The following is a 24,581-nucleotide window of genomic DNA, read 5'->3' as shown; positions in this document are numbered from 1 at the left end:
TCTGTGCCTGCGTGGTCTTACTTGTGAAGAGAAGTGTCTTATATAAGGGATGGATAGATAATAATAATAATGATTATTATCACTATTATTATTTTTATTATTATACATTTTATTTGAAATCACTCAATGACACATGACAACAAAAATAAGCAACACGGAACAAAAACATTAGCAAAACAAAGCAAGACATTTGTAAAAAAAAAAAAAAAAGGGGAGAATTAGTAAAAGATTAGAAGATGTTAAAAACATCTCAGAAAAGGTACCTTTTGAGAAGGGATTTGAAGGATGGGAGGCCTGTACAGTTGTGGATGTGAAGAGGTAGAGAGTTCCAGTGAGTGGGGGCGGCAACAGAGTAGACTCAGTCCCCCCCAGGTTTTGTGCAATATTCTTTCCAACATCTGTGCCCTCTGGCAATCCTGACAATTTCTTTGATTTAATGCTCTGTTTGTTCTTTTACATCCACTATCAACTGCCTTATATAGATGGGTGTGTAGCTTTACAAATCATGTCCAATCAACTGAAGCCACAGGTGGACTCCTCACAGAAACATCTCCGGGGGAATGGTGGAAAGGGCATAGATTTTGTAAAAAATTGCAAAGATCTCAAACAACCTTTTTCAAATCTGTCATAGGGTGTTCCATTTTGGAATTAGGCTTTGACATTATGTAGAAAAAAAGTGAGGCATGGTCAATACTTTGTTGATGCAATGTATCTAATACTATGCAGCAAAGTTAATGAAAAATACATGGTGTGGGAGGGTTAAAGCCTATAGTTTGCTTCTGGGGTCTAAACAGGTTTACTAACTTGGCCTATTTCACACAAATTGCAAACAAATAAACAACAGTTAAAAAAAAAAATCATGTTTCTTATTTCAGATGGTCAAGCTCAGGCTACTAAACAGATGGATTAGTGCAGCGCTATCTTGACAGCGACAATATTAACAATAATCTAACTCATATATCCAAGCGTGAAAAACCTGATTTCATAAAGTTGTTCACTGTTCAGATATCCGTCTGCTTCTCAAGGGCTTATGTCCCGTTTTCCCACCACTGAAGAAATGAGTGAACACAGACCCTGATTGTGGCTTCCGTTACTGGATATATCTTGTGTATTTTTTGTGCAACACATTGCACAAAGTGGCACTTAGCATGAAGTAGCAGTAAAAATCAACTAGATCTAGCAAGCATGATTTACTTGCATTCTGGACGTGGAGGAAAAAAAAAATCATCATCTCCTCTGATTCGATTTGGGCTGGAGTATCAGTCCTCTAAAGTCTAAAATAACACCAGTAAAGTCTCCCCCAATTTTTTTTATTAGTTTCTTTTTTTTTAATCATCTGAATATATTTGTCTCCTAAAGGCATAACTCATTAGTCTACAGGAGGAACAATAAATATAATTTTAAATGGTCGTGCTACCTGTTTAAAATGTTATCACTGTTTATATGTAAACCATTTCATCACTGTTTAAGATCCATATCCTCTTTCCTGGTACTCACTCATGCCCCCAAGCTGGAGGGAGCGCATTAATTAATAATAATGAATTAATAATACCTTGGTTCATCCTATTACCTGCTAATGCTAATATAACACTAATGCACTGCATAATGCAAAGATGACCTCGTTACAGAGGCTACATTTAGTGTATGACTTGATGCGCTCTTTATTATGCAGGATGTACAAAGCCGACGCTAGCCTACTTTCATGCCACATGCTAGAGTCTGTTTGGAAAAACCTCTTGCAGGTGCTCTCAGACTGGGTGATACTCTCCGCACCTGAATCTGTTTGCAATTTGTCAATATTTTCGAGCATAAGATTTATTTATTTATTTTTTTTAAAACATTGAAGCAATAGCTATTTAAACGGTTGGGATAGATATGTGAAAATGCATACGGATTTACGTGTCAGAGTTAGGGAATATGAGTCATACTATGTATTTGGTAAAGAGTAACAAATCAAAATGATTGCTGTATTGTCATAGTACACAACTCAATGCACTGTACTGTAAAAAAAAAATACAGTATGTACTCACAGCCTGAGGATTAAATTTTTGAACAGGGCAAAAAGCAAGCACTGGTGTTTTTATGAGGAAAAAAGGTCTACTGGGGTTGGCCAAACCACCTGACCACAACAAGGAATGCAATAAATAGGAGGATAGACTGTTGGCGTCCATATGGACAATTGTATTTCAGGGGGGGGAAGCCCGACACAAACAAAACTCTTCTGATGTATTGATTTATATTTCTATCTCCGAAAAAAAAAAATTCATACAGGCAAACGCATAGTATAGTGGCTGGTATTGTGTTGTTTCTGTGCACATAGGCCTTAATGAAATCCATAATAAAATAATCTATTTAGATGTCTTTCAATAAAATGCATCTAACTGCACTTAGCTGGATGGGGCTATTGTTGATTAAAATGTGTTGTGGTATTATGTATACGCTGTACACAGTATGAAGTTAAAAGACACTCCATTAATGTCGATATTATGTTGTGGCAGCAGAGCTTAGTGAAAAGGGAAAGCTTTTTCTACCACTTGCTGTTAACATCAACTTCGCACACACGACCCTCGCTGTCAATCTGTCGATCACCGGGAGAGACTGCACTCTTCATTTTGAGCAATTTGAAGCTACTTAGCCTCCCTTGTGACCGCTACCCCTCTTATACTGTATTAGTGTGTGTAAGAGTGTGAGTCTTCATGTCTAATGGTGCTTTCACACTCCGCTTGGTTTTCATATTGCCCACACACAGCGCGGGAGGACGCAGGAAGGCGCAGGGACAATGGCCGCCCAACATGAGCTTCTGCAAATTTGAGAGTGGTTGCTAAGCAACTCAACAGGAAGTAGCCTGCTACTTTCGATGTAAAGTAGGCAGTAGCTTGGGAACACATATTTATGGCAGTTATGAAGGAAATCCCTGGCTTTACTTCAAATGCGTAGGAGTGTGAGGCGTGTTAAAAGTAAAGCACCTCTGGCGACGATATATTTTATTGTATTGTTGAAAATGCTAAACCAAATAATTTTGACAATTTTCAAGCAACCTGTAGTGTTGGATAGTTCAGTTGACATTTTTTTCTAATCAACCTTTTCAGTTCATAATTCGAATATAAAAAAAAATATTGAGCTCATCGTTAAAGTTATTGTCAGTGATGATCGTTACTTTATTTATTTTTTTTTTTTTACAAAATGGAGACGAGCCCTCAACATATAGCATTTCTCCATTGTTGCCACCTATTCAGTCCAGCCTCGTAGCTGCAAGTTTCACCTAAGAGACGTCCATTTCCATGGGTATTTTGTTTGTTTTTTGAGTTTTGATGATTGTCTGCAAAATGAAAAGTGAGGCTGCAGGAATGAAGAGGCCCTTGTTGGGCTATTGATGGTTTTTGGCATTCTATTTGAAATTGCAATTTCCCGCTAGCTTAAGGTCTCATCCTATTGTATCCCTCAACCTCTCTCCCTCACCTTTGATGCTACAAGAGCCAGCAATAAGAAATTGTCAACCTTTTGTTAGGCTTTGTTGTTCAAGTGGTTGACGGTGACAGATGGCATTCAGAGAATTTGCTCAGGTTGAAGCACTGGCCGGGCACTAAAAAGAGAACTTTACAGACCTCTCACCTTGCAGCACCACACACTTGTCATTCTCTGTCCCTAGACCGAGCGGTTGCTATTGATGGATTTCCAACTGAGATCTAAAACTGTGCATGGTGTGCTTGGGGTGCAGACATGCCACAAGATTTGACATTACCTCTCTAAGACCACCAAGCAGCTGGAAGCAGAAGTGTTATTTCAGCCTCCTTTAAAATGCCTTCTGATCCATTTCATGGCTAAACTGTGAAATTATCGTTCCGAGCAAATACATAGTACATTGTTTTCCAGGGCCTTCTGTCCTTTTTTTTTTGTTTAATAGAGTGCCGGTATACGTTTAATATTGAGTTAAAGAGCGCTGATTACATTTTCAAGGAAAATGCTTTACATTCACATCTCTCTTACAAAAAACATAGCAAGTACGTATAATATATCAAAGATGCATTTCTTAAACAAGAACTCAAGTCAAAAATGTTCTTTACAATATATTTGATTGAAACCTATTTACACTGTATGCTGATTAATTGCGTTGGTGGACTATTAATTAAGAAGAAAATCCACACGTTTTCATCCATCTCTGGATTCAGCCATTTTGCCTTCTACTGCCACTTGCTGTCAACTAAAAATGGCATCACGGTGCCTCAAAGCTCTGCTTCCAAACGTCACGTAACCGAACCCAGAAAATAGGTGAGCCATGACAGTCGTTACCTGAGCGCTAAGGCACAGTGATGTCATTTGGAGTTGCTCGAACGCGATACTACCAAATGGCAACTCTTTGAGCTGGATAAAAATGAGTGGTAATTGCTGCTTGATTCATATTCCACAAACACAATATTAATCCAAATATCATGTTTAGACTAGTGAACATACTGTATTGTAAAGAACATTTGATGCTGATTTGAGTGTTGATGTCAAAGATACTCCGGATATCCATCCATACATCTGTCCATCCATTCAAACCTAAATTAAATTGAAGAGCTGGAACAAATATATGAACAGAAAAAAAATGTGATTGTCTAGACCCAACCCTACAGTCAACTAATTTTGTTAGTGATGAGACAGCCACCGGTGGTACACAAAAGCAGCAGTGTTCAGTTTACACACACGTACAAACCATCACACAAACCCTCAAGGTGTACAACAAATAGGCATACAATCAGAGTCAGAGATCACAAAAAAAAGAAAAAAAAGAAGTGAGAACAATGGTGTGGGAGCATACAGGGAATACAAAACACAAAGACAATGTTCTTTTTTTTTGCTTGGAGAGTGTGCAGCAAAGAGATCTATATTATTTTCCCTGCGACATGATGTAACGCCGAGTTTTTTTTTCTTTTCTTCTTTTTGTCTTTTAGGAATTATTAGTAGGGCAGAGGTTGTTTAATGTCATGTGGGGCATCATGTTGCAAATGAAGATGACTGAGAATTGAAATAAAAAGTCAACATTCATTCTGCACTGAAAAAATAAGTAGGCTACTTAACTTTCGGTTGCACATGATTAAAGAAAGATGTAAAAGATTTGTTTCGCTAGACTATTCACTCAGTGCTTTCAGTATTCCTTCATGCATGTGTGTGCGTGTATGTGTGTCCTACAGTAAGTACATTTTGTTCATTGAGTCTCCACCTTAAGAGATCTAATGGGGTTTTTCATTTTCAGCTCACTGGCTTCCTGCATTCACAGGAATAATAATCACAATTATCAGGGAAAATTTAATTTCTAAAAATTGTTTCCACAACGCGCTCTGAGAAAAATAAGACTTTTTTGTAATTGTTTCTAGTATTATTCTGGGAAAATGTTGTCCCCCGAAACATCACAGAAAATGCATTCAATGATAGGAAAAATAAATAATGGTGACCTTAAAAGCCCATTTATCTAATTAAACCTTTCACAAATGTAATACTGCCCTGTCAGACCATTATCACTCAATTTTCACCACAAACAGTTATTTAACATCAAACAGTGATTTTTGTGTTCTCTTCTTATCTCTTATCTCTTCTCTTTGTACTTATTTGGGAAAAATCAGAACACTACAAAAATAAAATAAGACTCAGATTAACTGACTGCATGATATATTGAACGTAGTGAATTCATCTAAAATCCAATTAATATAAAACTTAGAGGGAGACAAACCATGAATTGAGATGAACATGCCTTTAGTGAGGTGCAACAGTTTTACAAACACTTGATTCGATTATGGACAGAAGCATTAGCACTGACACTAGTGCTAAACAAAAAAATGATATAGACCACCAAATCAGGTGAAGCAGGGTGTCATGGCAACAACAGATATGCAGATATTCTTACTAAACGCGAATGGACCATCCACACGATGACATTCTTGTTTTAATTAGTATATCTTGTATGATCCCGCGACCCTGAATAGGAAAAGCGTCAGGGCTAGCCGATTTGGACAAAATTCAATAGCTTGATATTTAACTCAATAACGATACGATAACGATGTGTGTGTGTGTGTGTGTGTTCCCTGCATCAATCAATGTGTGTCTTGCTTAGTGCGAATTTGTCCTTTTGTGTGTGGCTTGACGTAACTGAGTGCTAAGGCCCGCTGACAGGGCATGATTCTTCTGAACCCGACGCCATCGCAAAAAATTACAGTTGGCCACTCACACCTGCACATTGCAAAAGAGTCTGGCGGCAGCACCCTATTCTCAGCTCCTCCTCCCCCAGCCCTGCAGAAATCAATTCTCCACCACCGTCAGCCCGGAAATAAACCAAATGCTCATCATAAGTATTTTGGAATCAGCTATAAATAACGTTTAGAAATTCCTAACCTTTGCAAAATTAAGAATGAAGAGGCTTGGGAATGTGTTCAAATTCAGCACTGTCTGCTCCAAGTGAACAAAAAGTTGCTAATTTTTTAGATTTGACAAAATCAAATATTTCTTTCCTACCGTGAAAGAAAAACTTGAAGGATTTCAAGATTTCTACCAGTTCCTTGACAAACTACTTTTCTTCTTCCCGTTGCTCATCCTCAACCATGATGTTGCATCGATGCAAGGTAAAAAAAATAAAATAAAATAATGTCCAGACACACACATTTCTGATTAAACAATTTAACCACTTACTACATCTGATACTTCTCTATGCTGATTTTCTACAGCAACGGCTCGGTAAACAGCAGCTCCTTATGAGCTCAATAAAAGTACATGCTTTTCCAACAACCAATGTAACCAGTGGATTCAATACAAAAATAGAAAACATCTCCTCGGTCAAACAGCAATGCCCATTTGTCGTCAATAAAAAATACAGAAGATGTGAAAAATAGCTCCAGCAAGATTGACTTTCGCTGCTGAATTTAGCATTCACGACCAAGTAACTCGAGTCCATTATTGAAGACGCTCACAATAATATACGCAAGTTGCGCAAAATTAAGTCAGATCCCGTCGTTTCCATAGTCACTTACGGTTTTCTTCTATGTGTGTTTGGTTTAGCATCTATTGGATAATTTTGGTCCAAGCGTACAATAATGATGACATTTCCGGGCTGAGAGTGGTGGAGAAACAATGTCACAGGTAGATGTGGCAGCAGTGTGAAGAAGTCCTTTGAGAGCCTTAATAGGTGCAAAGGCGCTGTACAAGTGAAAGATGATTCATCATTGTAGGGGTGGACCGATCAATTGGCTTGGATCGGTACCAGTCCTTTGCTTAATTTAGAGGGATCGGTGATCGGCTTATCCCTTAAAAATAAATCTGCCCACCGATCTTATCTCCTTCCACAGAGGTCTGAAAAAGTCAGACTTTGTCATCTTCCATTGTGAGATGACTAATAGGGTTTTCATTTTTATTCGAGAGAACTACTTTTTTTTCCACAGGTATTGTCCAATGTTTTACAATAAAACAAGACTTGAACATGGAAGGTGTATGCCGTTGCGTATGATATAAAGAAAAATCGGGATTGACAGGTCATGCTTAAAAAAGATCTAAGATGCGAGATTGGCCAGAAATTTGTGATTGGTGGACCCCTTTTGCATTTTACTGCTTTTTTAATCCAGTAAAACATAATGTCAGTCAAGGAACGCACAGCTTGCTATAGAAATAAGACATGGGCAATAATCATCAAGACGAAGTGTGCACTGCTCATTAATTTTTACCACAAGCGTCACTATTTTATCCACTGATATTTAAGGAATTATAAATATGGTCGAGTTTTGTTGTAAAACACAAATATTGTATTTCGATGGCTTGGCGGTGCACGGCTGTGTCTGTGGCTTATGACACGGAAAAACATGTTTCACTTGGTGTGTTTCTGTGTGTGTGTTTCTCTCTCTCTCTCTCAATCTCTCTCTCGCTCTCTCTCTCTCTCTCTCATTCACTCACTCACTCTCGCTCTCACTCTCTCTCGTCATATTTAGTGGTTACATTGCTCCATTTTCATCACAATACAAGCCATTTAAACAAAAACAGTTCAATAAAACAATAGTCATTTTAAATAGTAGCATTTCCTTTGAAATCAACCCTATCCAAGATAGAAAGAGATGCTGCCTCTTCCACTAAATTCTTAAACTCAATAGACAAAACACTTCTTGTATTTTCTAATTTATGATTCATACAAAATACTAATGATTTGAAATGCTCTCTTTCATCCACAGGAATGTTCTTTGGTAGCTAATTAATGGCTTCATCAGAACAATGAGCAGTCAAAATAAGAGCCATTTTTTACTTTTTTTTTTTTTTTTGCGTGTGCAAAAAGCAACCCGAAAACTACTTAATAGTTGATAAATACAGAGTTTAGATAAGGAAAGTTCAAAAAGTACATATATGAATCAAAGTTCAAACTGTCGATAAAAAAAAAAACACATTCAACCTGATTATTCATGCTTGAGTGTTCTATGTGTAACTTAAGGGGTTGGAACAGGGTCAGCGTGGCAGGACACAGTCCATCTTCAGCCTGCTAAGGTAGCAGATTGCCCATGAGACAGTGAGTCAGCGAGGCAGAACAGACATATGAACTACTGCAGCGTAAAGTAAAGGGTCATCCTGGCTGAGCACAGCGTAGGACACCTGTTTATGGATTGTGCGCAATGGGAATGCTGCAAGTTGGTGGATGGAGGTGTGGAGGTGGCAAGTGTATGTGCCTTCCAAGTCAGTTTAGGAAGGAAAAAAGTTTGTCCCTTAAGTGGACTTGGGCTTCACGCAAGTTGAGGGTTTGCTCATGAATTTAAAATGAATAGAGGTGAGGGGTTTGTTTGCTTGTGAGTGTGTGCGAGTGCGTTACGCAAGCATACCTTTTAGATGGATCTTATTTTCCGGACTGTGCACCAACACTGAGCTAACTGAATCCAAGCTGTCATAGTTACTGCAGCCGAGAGGACCCGTTCTTGTTTCAGTTACCTAGGAAACAGGAAGACAAGTTTGTTTTTTATTTAACTAGATCAATATAAACCAGATGTGAACATGCAGATCATAACTGCATGATATAATTTAAACACCAAACAATTAAATATATCCACTTTTGTACATGCATTGAAAAATTAAAGCTGAATTAGCACTTGAGCACATTTTATATTTTACATATTTCAAAACATATTTTTTAATTTCCCCTCAAAAATCATAAAACACACTAATTTGATATGTTTTAACAAATTATTCATAAACGTGATAGTAATTCATTTTTCAACTACAATTTTCTACAAAGCTTGCATAGATAATCACTTGAGTAAAATCGTGAAATTAATGTGAAATACAAAATTTCAAAGTATATTTTGAGGCAAAGAATGTTCTAATAACTTTCTTTGATCCTTGAATATGATTATTTACCGGTAAATTACGATACGCTGAACGTTGAATGACACTTCCTCGGCGCACGCCGGCCGTCTAACCGCTCCAGCGCCCCGTCGTGCCGCTCGGCGAAACTACAATGCCCCCGAATATTTTTTAGACCCGCGAAGCACTGAACCCGCGAAAGGTGAACCGCGAAGTAGCGAGGGTTCACTGTATTTGAATTTGGCTTTGCTAAGTGGGAAAATTTTTGATTTCTCTAATGAGCCATTGACCAACCTTTTAAAATAAAACAACAAAAAAAAAGTCTGTCTCTGTCTTTGCGCCAGTGTCTCTCTAACTGCAAAGTGAGCAGAGGTCCGCTACCACAGGAAATAAATGAAACTGAGTTAACAGTAAATTTTTAACACTTTTAACACAACAATTAATCTCCCGAAAGTCCTAACATAAATATATTTAAGTATATATTAGGGGTTTAACGATTCATTGAAGCCCTGAATTTGATTATCAATTTTCAGTTCCCAGTTTGGATTAGATTTTTTTTTTATTTTAATTTTTGTGCGCTAGTGTGGTGCTGCAGCCAACCACAAACGCAATCCACATTGTTTGCTGCAAGTGTGCAAATGTTTAGAGCATTTTAAAAAAAACAATAATTATACACCATGCTGAGGTATACTAATACGATGCAGATACTCATAGATATTAAAGAAATACATATTTAAATTTTCTCGGGCACCAATCACTTTTTTTTTAAGATAGAAGGGAGTGAAAACATACGAGTAAAATTAGGGAAATGCACTGTGCTAAAGAAAACGAAAATAACCACTTGAATTGATGAAATGGTTACATTATATTAAGTAATTTTGTGAAATGCACTTTCGGACTATTGCTCATGCGAACCAAGGTTTGGCATGAAACTCAATTACCCAGAATACTTCTGTTTTACATCATGATCAACCCGGATTACCACTATTGCGCATGTGCATTACATGTATATTTATTATATATGTACATTACATATGTATAAAAAACGCAACGTCTATTAAAATGAATTGTCGATGGCTTTGATCGTCAATGTCATCGTGATTAGTCCACTAATCATGGCATCCCCCGTGTTAAGTCAAGTAAAATACACAATGCGCTTATGCAATGTGTGATAAATGATAAACAGCCGACATCTAATCCACATTTCAGGGAAAGGGTCTGTTTAAAGAAGCAAAGTGGGTTTAAGCAGAGAACCACTAGTTTTAAGATGGTCCAGCTTAAAAATGTGTGACAAATGTTCACTTTTGGCCTCTTTAACTTTGCTCGGGCAGCAACTCAATAAGTCGTTTAGGGTTTGATAAGACTTGCAGTTTGGTGACAATCTGCGTCGTTTTTTGAACGTTAAGTATCGGAATGTTTTTTCTCCACAACGCAACTAGGAAAGGCAACCTGACAACCTGAAGACAATAAAAAAATATTTTAAAGTTTTGTTCTAACATTTTCAGACTGATTATGACATTCTTACACGTCCACAAACTTTGGTGAGAATCGATCACGGTTTTCGCACAATGTTTTACAGTACACGGGGTTTGCTGCATTAGCCGATAAATTCATTTTTTCTCTCTCTTTTGTTACATTTTTTGTCAGAAGAAGAATATGAAACCTGGGATAGTTAGGAGTACCATCTCAATTATTGCAATACTTTATTCCATATGCCATGTTTAAAGCATGAGATACCAAGAAACTAGTCCAAAATGAACAGTAGCTTGTTACAGCAGTGAATATGTCACAGTGATTACGTGAAATGGACAAAAATGTCCACTTTGCTTAAATCTTTTTCCAGTGAATCAAATGACTTTTGGACTGACGTTTGGATTTTGAATGTTCCTACACACTGCCTAATATAATCATGGAAAATTAACTAGGTGTCATTATCTCCGTGTCCTTTTTTTGGATCACAAAAAGCTGACATTCCAACAGGGGTGTGCTGACTTTTAATATCCACTTTAAGTATTCAAAGCCTCTCCTAAATACTTTGTTGGGTTCTGGGCTCTGGCTAGATCACCTCAATGACTTTTGCAGAATTAACTTGAAACTATTCCATTCATGTTTGTTTTCCTGTGTGCTTGCGCTATTTTGTTCATTTTGTGAAAGATGAACCGTCAGCCCTGTTGGAGGCCTGAAGCACCCTAGAGCAAATTTTCATCAAATCAGTCCCTGTACACACGTGCATTCATCTTTTCCTCATTTCTGACTAATTCCCAGTTGCTGCTCTTTAAAAATATCCCCACGGAATAACTCCACCATCACAATTAACTGTTGGGATGCTATTGGCCAGGTTTTGAGAGGTATGATGCCTGACCTTCATAACAGTGAGTTCAAGCTTTGTAGCCACTCAACAGAGAATTTTTAATTTTGCCTCTCTGAAGCCATTTACAAAGGAGTGTCTCCACTCCGGACACTCCACCATAACCGCCGGATGGTGGGTTATTGCAGAGATGTTAATCCTTCTGAAATATTCTCATCTTTCCACAGGGGGATGCTGACGGTCTGACAAAGTGGCCATTAGGTTCTTGGTCACCTCCCTCACGAAATCAATTCTCCCCTGATCACTTTGAGCAGCCCTGGTTGTTCTGTTTACGATGGTGCCCACTATGCGTATTGTGATTGTCAAAGCAGCAGCTGCCTTTCTTTATGTTTCCCCGGATCTCTGCCTTCCTTTGAATTGCTCTGGTATGCAGTCAACTTGATGACCTTATCTAGAAGGATGTGACCTATTCAAAATCATCTACAATCAGCTGAATTTGCTACAAGGTGGACTCTGATTTAGTTGTAGCTACATCTCAAGGTGGATCAGTGGAAACAGGAGGCAGCTGAGCTAAATTTGGACTTTTGCTGCAATACTGCAATGCGTGAAATACTTACTTTAATTACTTTCTGACATATGTGCATGTGAATTGTTCTTATTAAATCATGAATAAAATCTAAAATATTGAATCTGTTTTCAAAAAGGCTGGATAATGATCCAATGTGGAAAAAAAATGAAACATTAATTTCCGGATATGCTGTGTATGCGTCGAACCAGGAAACTGATAGGTGGGATAAATAGTTGGTTTTATTCAACAAAGTAATAAAGCTGGAAAGGAACAGATAAAGAGTTAAGAATCTCAACCCACAGGATAGGAAAGGTGTGTATAATGTTTTTGCTGCCCTCAGAACTTACAAGTATAAAGACTGATTTGGACTGCCAACAATCATGCCCTCAACCCAATGGAACACCCTTGTGATCAAAGTAGCCGTACATTTCATGCTTTTGTAATTAAAAACAACCCCCCAAAAATTGGCTGACTTTCACCAAGTCCTTATTGAGGAGTGTAATCTCATTGCACAGCAGAGTTTACCAGGTTGCTGAACAGCATGAGGAGTGAGGCACCCGGCTGTTGTGGCTGAGTATGGGTTCTTCATACAATACTGAGGCTCTTGAACATTAGTTAAAAGAAAACATTGTAAAATTGCCAAATATGTCTTGTTTCTTTCCTTCCTACAGGTAAGGCTTAGGTCAAATCATTGATGCATCACACAAAAAACTATAGCAACAGTATAATGAGATGTTTGGCTAAGGGAGTGAAAACTTGGGGCATTTTAACAGGGGCACAACTCACACAATTAATTGTTCTGCTCATTCCACACATGCATTTAAAAAGAAATTAACAGGACTAGGTGGTATAAAATGCATTGGCGAGAAGCGTTGTTACAAAATATAATTTACCTCTGACCTATTTATGATTATTTTTGTTTGCTTGTTTCTAAATAATTCTTTAATCCTATTGTATTGTATGTCTCCCCATGTCAATAAGGCCAATATTAGACTCTTGCGAGATCAAAAATGTTCTCAGAGAAATATGCTTGTGTTTATCATGAATCTAGACTTCAGATTTGAATACGTGCCTCATACAGCGTGTACTGTGCGTATATTATAATGCAGCATAGAAATGAGTGAAGCAGATGTGCACAGCTCCCAGGCAGGGCCTATGAGGGAACACAGAGCATGTGTGAATGTGACAGAGCCATCTGACAGCAAATCAAAAACAAACATCTTTTGTTTCAATAGTACACAGCAGCAGATGTCTACCGTGTGCTGGTTTGTGGACACAGAAAATAAAATGACTGAGGTGACTGATGTTTTAACAAGCTTCATCGGTTTTAATGACCATTGAAATGATTGGTTTTGGATGTTTGGTTTTGTTTATTGAACAAATTATAACCTACTATATTTTACAAACGTGCACTGAATACAGAACACCAGAATTACATTTACTTACAGTATACAGTACACCAAAATTAAGAAAAACACTAGTATCCTTACTTAAATTATATAGCCTAGTACTTGAAGGGATAATACCACTTATGTCTCTCATTGTTATATTTGAATTTAACAGGGACAGCAGTTGGCAATCTACACTTTAAGGTTAAAAATTGGTTGCTTTACTCTTTCAATTGAACCGTTAACATTTATATTGTTTCCATTTGAGCATTGCGCATAATGCGAAAAAAATGCAACAAATCCACAAGTGATTAGCTGATGTCAAATCAGCATGGAGTAGTTAATGACAGACCCTAACCATTTTATTTCCAAAACATCTCCATACACTCTTCAAAATAGTCAATATATTATACCCGTTATGGAAAAATGAGATCAACATATGAATCTGCAAATAGTGGGCAAACTCTAATAATCACAGTTGCAGAGATTTTATATTTAGAGCATGTCAAATTCCAGCAGCTATGGCTCAGACATCACTTCGAAGGGAAATAAATCACATGCGAGAGTATATATATATATATATATATATATATATATATATATATATATATATATATATATATATATAAAAAGCTGGCACTAGTAGAGATCTTTTCCCTCACCAATTACATACCAAAGGCTCTAGCTATGCACTGGCACCACACTAGTTGGCAATGTGTGAATTATAGTTTTTCAAAGAACTTTGGCAAAATGCAGTATTGGCTTCAATCCGTATTGGCACTGTTTGCACAAGCTTGACAGCATGACGTCAGCTAAAGCAGGGAAGCCCAACCTGTTTTGACCCAAGATCTACTTTTCAAACAGTTAACCTCCCACGATCAACCATTTCACGCACACACACTCAAAGAGGCACACACAGACACACGCATACACGCATGCGTACCATGAAGAGTGATAGTCATAACGGACTCTAATATGAACAAAAAATAAAAATAATAAAATAAAAAAATAAAATAATACAAGTAAAATAATCATCACATTCATACCGTTCTAAAAATGACGCTCCTATCTGTCGCTTTTATCATATACCTAAGATCCTCAGACACCGGCCTTATCGTTATTCCTCGGTGGAGGACCAGAACACACAGTGAGGCTGCATTAAGCCATTCTGGTCCTGGGCTATGGAATCGCCTGCTAGTGGAATTCAGGTCTAGAGAGACTTAATATTTTTAAGAGGAGGCCAAATGATTTATTTTACTCTTTTAATTTAGGACTGTTGTTTCATCGACTATTTACTACTGTCGTTTAGTTCTTGGCTTGTTTTACTTTTTTAGATTTGTTGAGACATTTGCTTGAGCATCAGCAGCTCGGTCATACTAAGCACAATTTATAGCACACCATATGGAAAGCGCTTTGTTCCAGCTCCAGCTGTTGTGAAATGCGCTATGTAAATAAAGTTGTATTGTGAACATTTTTATTTTTGATTATTTCATATTTATGTATTATTTAATTCTATAATCTTTCATTAATTTAATTTATATATTTAATTAAAGTATTTGTTATAGTTGCACTAGAGAGGGGCGCTCTCCAATCTCGTTGTACACTGAGTACAATGACAATAAAGGGCATTCTGATTCTGATTCTTAACCACCATACACTAACGACATTTTTATATCCTGGTCTTATTATTGTAGTTGTTACAATGCTTGTACAACGTTACAATGTACCAAAACTCTTTAATGCAGCTGTGACATGTAAAAAGGTGTATGAAGTTTGAAATGTATGAATAAATCAATGGAGATGTCAGGACACGAGCACCAGTAAAGAAGAAGAACAACAAAAGATGTTTGCGAAAAATAAAACAAAAAAAACCCAGCAAGACCTGACTATTAATCGAAAGGAAACCAAGGACCACATGGCACACTGATGGCCCTGGCCAAGTCCAGGAGAGGCCATCAGGAAACATCAATCTACTTTGACACAAAGATCAATTTTCTGTTCCAGATAGTACAATTCTGTCATGCCTGGGAAAGTCAAAGTTCAGCGTTTGCGCTCTCTGTTCGCCACTTCGCCAATGACAAGGTGAAATAGGCAGTGGCGTGGTAAATATTTTCCACATTCGTCCCATTGGCTAGTCAAAATTGCACTGCTACGAAGCAGAAATGTTTGAATGCAAAAAATAAAAAAAAAGTCTGCAAATCATGCAAATATCCACATGATGAAGACTATTTCTATTTCCATGTCCTCTGGACAAATGGGGATAGTGGCAATGTGGAGAGCAACAGGGACAAGAAGAGCAAAGTCTATCTCAGCTTTCTATGTGTTCAACGGTGTTTACAACATAGGATTATTTCCTCGCAAAGGCAAAGCAAACAGATGCACCTCTAGATGAAGTGTTCTGATTCAAGCCAGGGTGGAGACAGGTCAGTAGTGCTCTGCAGGATTCGTAGGATTCCTCTGCCAAATGGTTGCCACGAGAAGTCCGATGAAACCAACCATGACAAATGCACTTGCAGTTGCAAAGGCCATTGTTGAGATGGTCAGCAGTCAATGCAAAAAAGAATGTTTGTCCGTAGAACAAAGCAGTTATACTGAACCGATTTTGCCAGTGCAGCCATGTGGCAGAATGATGAGGACACACAGAACACCAATGAAGCTGCCAATTTCTTGAAACAATTCTGCGTAAGTGATACCTATTTTTATTCAATTAAAAAAAAAAAAAAAACATACTCTGTTTCCATGTGGACACGGCCTTAATGAAAATTTAAAATGTCAGATTGCCTATTTTAGTTCAGTTGCTATACTCTGCTCAAAAATTGTTTAAGGACATAATTACAAATTAATTTCCTTATTGCTGTGTGAAGACCACGTTCCAAATGGTTGCACTTCTCTGACTTTAATTGGTACCATAAATTGAATACAAAAGCTGTGGCATGACTTTCACTAGGCATAGCTAATAAACAGCAATCTTAGGGCACCCAAAACAAATATTCTTCAGTTAAATGTAACAGAGGTGACTTCTATGATATATTTATTCATTTTATTTTCCTGCTGACACTGCGGCGGTGGCTCTTTAAACAAAAAATAAAGACTCTCCCTTCAATTGACTCATTTACGAGAAGCGCCAAAACCCATAAATGCCTTACTAAAGCTTTATGGAAGATGCATGGGGCATAGATGTGTGGTCTCAGCGGTGTCCCTATAAGACATTCCTCCATTTCTCTACAGGGGATTATTTGAATGTTTAATGTTTCACTCCTGCCTCTTACTTGATGTTGTGCTGCAGCCACTCAGTGCCCACAGACATACATGGACACAGGTCAAGTACATCCCACTCAGCGTTGCGTCCTCCTGGGTGAACAAAATTTGGCAGAACAGACCACGCCAGGTGGCTTGCATAACGGAGATCATTATTTGTTCGAGATATGTAAAGGATGTTGTGGCTCATTAATGTGTGAATTTGTGCTGGTGGGAGTGCAAATCTCTTGGCTGTAAAAGAACATCTATGTATGCAACTGAATTTTAATCATTTCTTGGATTCATTAAACTATGAGCAGTTAAGCATTTCCCTTTAAAATAAGACATTTGACATTTTTAGCTTTTTTACTCAATATTATACTCCGTAGGCCAACCACAAAGATGAAAAACGGCAACTGGTATATTACACATGTAGCCATAATTCTAAAAACTACAATACTCATGATCATAATTACATTTAGCTAGTTTAATCATGTCATGTCACGTCATTATATAGAGTCAAAAGGCCATTCTTATTGAATTCTGTTTACAATAACCAGAAATGCATCAGCTGGCAGAGTACTAAAATGTGACTGGATACACAGTGTGCTTGCTTATGATTCCTGTGATAATCCACCATGAAGCCGCCACTGACTCTCTCTAACTTTGCCTGAAATCACAAGACACTGAAAATGAATAGAAGGTCTAAACTTGATTTTGAAATCTATCCATATCCACGTTCTTCCAACGTGTTTATAAGTATTGGGTGTATTACTGGAGAGCAGGAAAGGCACAGTGACAAAATCTAGCATGAAAAAAAGAAATAAATACGTACCTTGACTAACGAGTGTCCCAATTTCTGACTTATTCAAGTTACATGCCGTTGCTCGGCTGATTTCTTTTTTTTCGTCAAGTGGGCATGCAATTGAGCCGAAGGTATTGCACCACTAGAGAGCATTGGACATCTTAACAACAAAGTCAAACTCAATCACTCAAACGTTATTAATACAGCAACCCCCCCAACAAACCCCCTCACTTCTCCACAAGCATGCAAACACACACAAGCACAGATAAAGGTTCAAAGATAATGGAGTAATGACCTAGGCACCCCAGACTGGGAATATCCAGGTGAGTCTAAAACAACTCAGTCAGCCGTCTGCACCAGGGCACGCAGGCTCCCAACATGGAACCCGCCGTTCATCAGGACCACAGCCACAGCCCACCGTCGCTCACAGAAGAGGCGGGGAATCGAGTCACATGACTTGGACTCAAGATTATTTAATTAGCTTATGAAACACTCAACTTGACTTTGACTTGGCATTAATAAGACTCTAATTGACTTTGACTTAATTAGATGACAGGGCAAATCATTAAATTTACATTTGAAAATCAAAATTTTAAATATTGAGTTCCTTCAGTTTCTGAAAGAAAAGTTGTTGTTTTTTTTTGGGTCGTGTGTGCTACCAACCCCAGCATGACGGCCACTAGAATGACCCAACCTGTTGTATTTTTTGACTCCTCTAGGTGCCCCTCTTAACATTCAACAATGGGCTGAACTTACATTGACTTGCCATTTCTTAAATTTCTTCATTTAATGCAGGGGCATCAAGATCCAGTCCTGGAGGCCAGCTTTCTTGGATACTTTCAATCTCTCCCAGCTGCAACACACCTGATTCAAATGAGCAGGATACTTATCAGGCTTCTGCAGAGCTTGCTGATGAGCTGATCATTTGAATTATGTGCGTGCGTGTTGCAGCTGGGAGAGATGGAAAACATGCAGGATGAAGGCCCTCAAGGACTGGACTTTGACACCTCTAGTTTAAAGCAACAGAGCCATCTAGAGGAGTCAAAAAACACAACCACTGGTTCATGAAGCAAATTTGAAGCTTCATTTTCCCATCATAGAATAACTGAAAATCTATCATGGTATATTGTTATTGTGAACAGTAAACTATTGCTAAAATAAAGTAACCTATACCTATACCTTCCATGTAATGCTATTAACTTAAAATTCAATCTAGTAAAATTATTTAAAAACATAAATAACAGACCTTGAGTGTGAGAATGATATACAATAAATAATAATAAAAGACTAGAAATAAACCAAACTGTAAAAACAAATGTTAATAAATGAATACATATTAGTTACAGGTTAAATGTAAACATTTTCTGCATCCTTTATGTTCTCCGCGGTTTTATAAAAAAGGACCTTAAAACAAATGGTATAGATACAATTAACTGTTGAGTTTATTGACACTTCCAGTTGAAGTTTACTGTAAAACTAAACAAAACGGACAACTAAACATCATGTGTTTAAACAAACCACCATTTTGTCTCACGAATGTCCGCTAGCTTAATACTAACAAATAATGGAAGACTCAATAGATAAGCTAATGAAACTAGCACCAATATGCAGAAACTATAAACCTTTAAACAGCAAATAAATAAACAAAAACAGTGCAGGAACACATGCAGATAGAGCATATAATATATATTATTTATGCACTGCAAAATAAGACTAATATTACTAAAGCTAAGTTATGATCTTTGTGTTTCATCTACGTGAATAAAAATTATGTATGTATTACACAGCCCCATTGTAGCCAGTGCATACATAGAGTGTTATTTTTCTTCATCAAACACATTAAACGTTACAATGATAATATTTTTAGATGTTTTTGGGGGTGCTGGAAAGGATTAATGGCATTCCCATTCATTTCAATTGGCAAAGCTCATTTGAAATAAAGTGATTTGCGTTAACGGTGTGGTCTCAGAATAAATTAAATTCCTAAATCAAGCAACCGTTGTACCATTTTCTTCCATTTACACTTTTGAGTGATGCGTCTCACTGTAAATAATCTCAAAAAAAGGTCGCAGGTAAGCAGAGCCATTTGTGTGAAGACTGCAGTAAATCCCTAACTGACAGATTTAGAGGACTCCTAATTCCTGAGTTCGTTGCTTGATGGCAGGCTGTTCTTCCAATAGGAAGATTCTAAGATATTCCACACCTTGGCACAGTATTGTGAAGTAAACATCAGTCATCGTAAATAACTATGCAACGGTTAGAAACTATAGATCCACACCTAGGGTGAGTGAGCATCAAATAGATTACCTTAATTGCTGAAGTGGCGATTTGGAGGTGGTGCAGTCTCCTTAGGGTGCTTTCTCGATCTGTGAAGTATGAAGCAGCAAGCTGATGGAGCAGCTCCAGAGACACCACAGTGCTGTTGCTATTTCCTTCCGACTTCTTATTCAGCTTTTGCTTGTCCAGGAAAATGGTCAATGATTCCTCCCCTGAGGATGAAACCATCAAACCAATTTACTGAAGAAAATGAAACAATTTTCATAATGCAGTTGTATTATTTCTGTTATTTATCGACAGATGTCCTTTTAAATGCTTGTGATTGAACATTTCATTCAGGTCTTAAAAATAAAAAAGTTGACCGTAAAATCCACCACAAATGCAAACCAAACACAGCAGACAAAAGAGGCTAAGGCTAACAGTTAATGGAAATGATCACTAAATGAGCCAAAGAATAGCTACACTATTGTGTCCTGATTTTTGCTGCAATTGATTTGGAGTAATTTATTTTTGTTTGTTTGCAGTATTAAGTAAACACTTGTTAAGCAGTCAATCACAAATAAATAAAAGATCGGGAACAGACAACTCCTTAGCTCCACACACTTTGCATGATCTCTTTATCAAGAACAGCGAGTTCTGCCAGCTTCTCCTTATGGCCTCCCCTCGGAGACGTTAACAGAGAGAGAAGGGCCCTTGACAAACTAAATGCAATAATTGCTCTGGTACATCCAACTTATTGTCTTGGTTGCACCAATGTTCTAGTGAGTTGCAGTAAAATGTTTGACCACATAACTTTGACAGAGCTGCCAACCTAGAGAAATTCCTTTTTTTTTTTTTAATTATGTCAGGAACATAATAGTGGAACTAAAGGTAGCAGTGTTTAATATATATTCAATATTAAATACTCCAAAAATTAAATCACTCATGAAATGATTTACTTATTAGTGACAATTTAAAAATTAACACAGCATACACAAAAAAATGCACACGCATATTTTGAAATGAAGACAGGGCCCCAGAAATGTTTGTGTTATTGCCCATGTTCATGTGAAGACATTTTCAAGGACCGAAATAAAAACAAATGATGAAAAAAAAAAAATCGCAGCTGCATTTCAAGGAGCCGCGACTGTTTGTATTCCATTCATACATTTTCTGCACCACCTGTCCTCACTAGGTCGTTAGCTGTTGTCTGCGCAATATTGGACATCACAATCTAAGGATAAAACATCACAATGTTCCACTGCATTGGTTTCTCGTCGCACTAAAGTGTCGGGAATCTTAGCATGTAGCATAGGTGTCATCAGATCCCTTTTGGGATATGTGCTCCAGTAACAAGGAGTTGTGCCCCAGTATCAGCTGCGGACTGAGCATCGGATTGGCCAGTACAGCCTGAGTGGGGGGAAAAAAACAAGTTGTTCATATGTCACGGCAATCACATCCATTCATTCATTTGCGACTCGCGGCGCAGGCAGGAGGGCCCCACCTTGGACAGACTGTTCTATATCAATGACACGAGGAGAGCCAGGTACTGGCAGGCTTGTTCAAATATGTGAGCACATCAAAATGAAGCAAACATATCGATCAGGACACACAAATAGAAGAAAATTCCCAAGTGGATGAACCAAAGAATGAAGAGATGGTGATGAATGTTTTATATGTTTCATAAAAAAGTAATGCTGCTGGTTTGTCAGAGTATCACAATGTTGACTGCATGTTAGTGGCTCACATAAAATGATCAGTTCTCCTATATTAGCAGAGTAAATACATTTGCTGCCAAATGCTAAAATTGATACCAACCCCTTTTTTTCCTGTCAGCTTGGTCTGTTCAAAACTGGCACTAATTTTCTGTTTGGGATAGAAAGCCGTTTTGATATAAATATAGCATACTCTTTTCTCATTTGTTCAAGACGCTATAAATTTCCTTGGACAACAACAACAGCAACCCTTTTCATATCAAAGTAGGACTTTATTAGGTTGGTACACATAAAAGGTGTCATCAAGCTAGTACTGTCACTGCACCCACCCACGCAGCTTTCCCTTGGGTGTGGAAGACTGAGCGCACGATGCAGTTTGAGGTTTGCTCGCATAAAACAAAAACAGCTTTGCTATACTTTTGTTGAAGTGTTCATAGTTGTTGAAATATATAACACTGAATATATATTTGTAAATTCATTAATACCTCATGTAGTAGTTTCAGTAAGTGTGTAGCAGTGGGGTTGGGCCGGTTTGTGCATGGAGATTAGAATGTGCGTGTGTTGTGTGCGTGTGTCGGGGTGTGTGTGTGTGTGTGTGTGTGTGTGTGGAGGAGGAAGATAGGTCAGTGGTCAACAAGCTTTCTTTTTCCCCACAATGCACCAGTTGGTCTGACTGATATTTCACGGACCGGCAACCATGAGTTAGTTTCCTGGCATTCTGATAACGTACATTAAGGGCATATATTCTCCCCTGCAGAATATTTATTTTTTATTTGTTTAAATATACATGTGCGGCACATTACAGAGTGGCCCGTAGACCAGTATGGTCTGCGGATTGGTGGTTTCAAACCACTGTAATAGGGGGCCTGTGCCCCAGTCGAGCTTTATGCCAAACAACGCAACTGACGTTGATAGTATCGAGCAGTGAAGGTAAAAATACAGCTGAAAAGGAAAAAACGCTGTTCAGTCGCATTTGAGGTTTCGCCCGAAGTTGCTGCAAGGAGCCGGGGTCACGGCCGTTGGGTCGGGTGACCGTCGAGAGAACATCGTCTGCGGCTCTTATTCATGCGAATGGGACCATGCTAGTGCTACGTACCCTCGTGGGAAAAAAAAATCCACAAGTTTCATTATTTATAATAAATGGATTCTCTAGAGTCGAGGAGACTTCGGCTGATTGTATGAGAACCAACCAATATTTTTTTCAGTCACCACATTGTGAAATTTGGGAGGTGCCTAGAGCCCTGACATAGAGCAGAAAACCCAGATACCAAAATTCAAGACTCTTTGCAAGACTTTTATTGGGTATTATTTCCAAATTCATAAATTCAATTCTTTCACTGACTGCACTTTCTGGAGGTGAGGTGGAGTTAGAGAAGATCAAACTTCATGTCATGTAAATAGATAACTTGGACAGTGATTTTATGAGATGTTATGGACTAAACCAGGAACTGAATCAGCAACAATCAATGCACATTTTCAGTACTGGAAGGATATGAAGCGTTTAAAATAAATGAGAAAATGGACAATACACAGCAACACCCCCTGTGTCCTGAGTTGTATGTGTATACTGTTTCAGTCTTGTCCCTTGAAATGCAACTGTTTGTGGGGATAAAATAGACTACACTTTGTTGAATTAATCCAACTTGAGTGCATGTAGGAGTTAACACATTAAACAAAGTAACTTTGTGCTATTTGAAAAATAACTGTAGTCTGACTAGTTGACAAAAGTAACGTGTTAGATTAGTCATTACTCCAAAATGTGCACATTTTGCACACATTGTAATGCGTTACTGGCATCATTGTTGGTGAGTTTAGACATGCAATGAAGACTTCTGGGGTGACTGGGTCGTTTCAAATTGTGAGGTCACTTTATTATGAAATATGTACATGAAGTAGGACCGCTGCACCTCTTGTCGTGTTCACGGTTATGATTGTGCATACAAAACATCCCAACAGCTCCCATATCTAGTCTATGTGAGGTCCAGCGTAGACATTTTTGAATACAGAAAAATATGACGCCGGAATCCTAAATAAGGGTTGGTATAAGATCCATTGTCAATGGAAAAATGCACTATGAGGAATTTTAACATTATTTTTGATAACATCAGCGTCAACGTGCTCGTAAAATATTATGAAGACGAGACTAATTGTAATGGTTTGACTTTCGATGAGACAAAAAAATGTGAATATTCATATTCATACTTAGGAATACAACAGTATTTGATGAAAGAAGACGAATGAAACAAAATTGAATCCAATGCGTCTGCTTAGCTACAGTACTGTGAGAACACAGACTCTCTGAGCCCAATTGGTTGAGCCTGTTAATTACATCAAGAGTGGAACTATCAGTCTGCGGCTGCCTCCGTCAGCTCTGGCTCCCATGCCGATGCGCCATAAGGGACTTGTCCATTAGTGGAGAACAAGTGACGTATGCTTGGATGTAAACAGACCACAAGGCACAAGTGTAGGACATGCAGGGTGCGGGGAATGCTTTAGAGTAAACAGTCTCTCTCTCTCTCTCTCTTTCTGTCAGTCTGGCTGTCCATTTGTACCGGTATGTCTATGTAACTGTCTATCCGTGTCTGTCTCACTGGCTGTCTTTAAAAACTTTAAAATATATCAAGATACGCATCGAATTGTCTATTATTGGAGAGATCTATCCTTGAAGGAAATGCCACCGAGCCGAACCGAATCTTTCCACTTTAAAATCCAACCGTGAATCATATTGCTCCCCGTCTACCGGTATCGAAATAAATATTGTATTGTCTTTTGCTGGAGAGAGGCACTCCCCTATTCTATACTTAATCAATCAAAATGAACTTAATCAAGTTATCTTATGTCGTGTAGTTAATGTTTGCTTTAAGCTTATATTGCAAGTGTAGTGAAACTGAATATATGCTTTTAAACGCTCTGAAAAAGGAGGCATTGTAAATCTCTGCCAGGTCCGTCTATACATAGCAGTGAAGTTATGTTTTATTAAGCGATGACCAGGGTGTGTGCCGTG

The 24,581-nt window shown here is 38.0% G+C and overlaps 1 protein-coding gene across 1 annotated transcript in view; it reads right to left on the bottom strand.

Moving 5' to 3' along the window:
- brinp2 (BMP/retinoic acid inducible neural specific 2) overlaps positions 1 to 24,581 on the bottom strand; it is a 194,799-nt gene that overhangs the window by 64,400 nt on the left and 105,818 nt on the right. The window contains exons 4-5 of the mRNA XM_088311154.1: positions 19,914 to 20,095; positions 8,823 to 8,928 (exon numbers count right to left, since the gene is read on the bottom strand). Coding sequence (XP_088167280.1) covers positions 8,823 to 8,928; positions 19,914 to 20,095 — 288 coding nt within the window. The remainder of the gene's footprint in view (positions 1 to 8,822; positions 8,929 to 19,913; positions 20,096 to 24,581) is intronic.

The sequence above is a fragment of the Idiotropiscis lumnitzeri genome, chromosome 12, assembly GCF_059441095.1.
Source record: "Idiotropiscis lumnitzeri isolate Australia: NSW breed Sydney's pygmy pipehorse chromosome 12, RoL_Ilum_1.0, whole genome shotgun sequence".
Taxonomy (NCBI): Eukaryota; Metazoa; Chordata; class Actinopteri; order Syngnathiformes; family Syngnathidae; genus Idiotropiscis; species Idiotropiscis lumnitzeri.
Note: the sequence above shows the minus strand (reverse complement) of the source record. Positions and strands in the feature narration are given on the sequence as shown.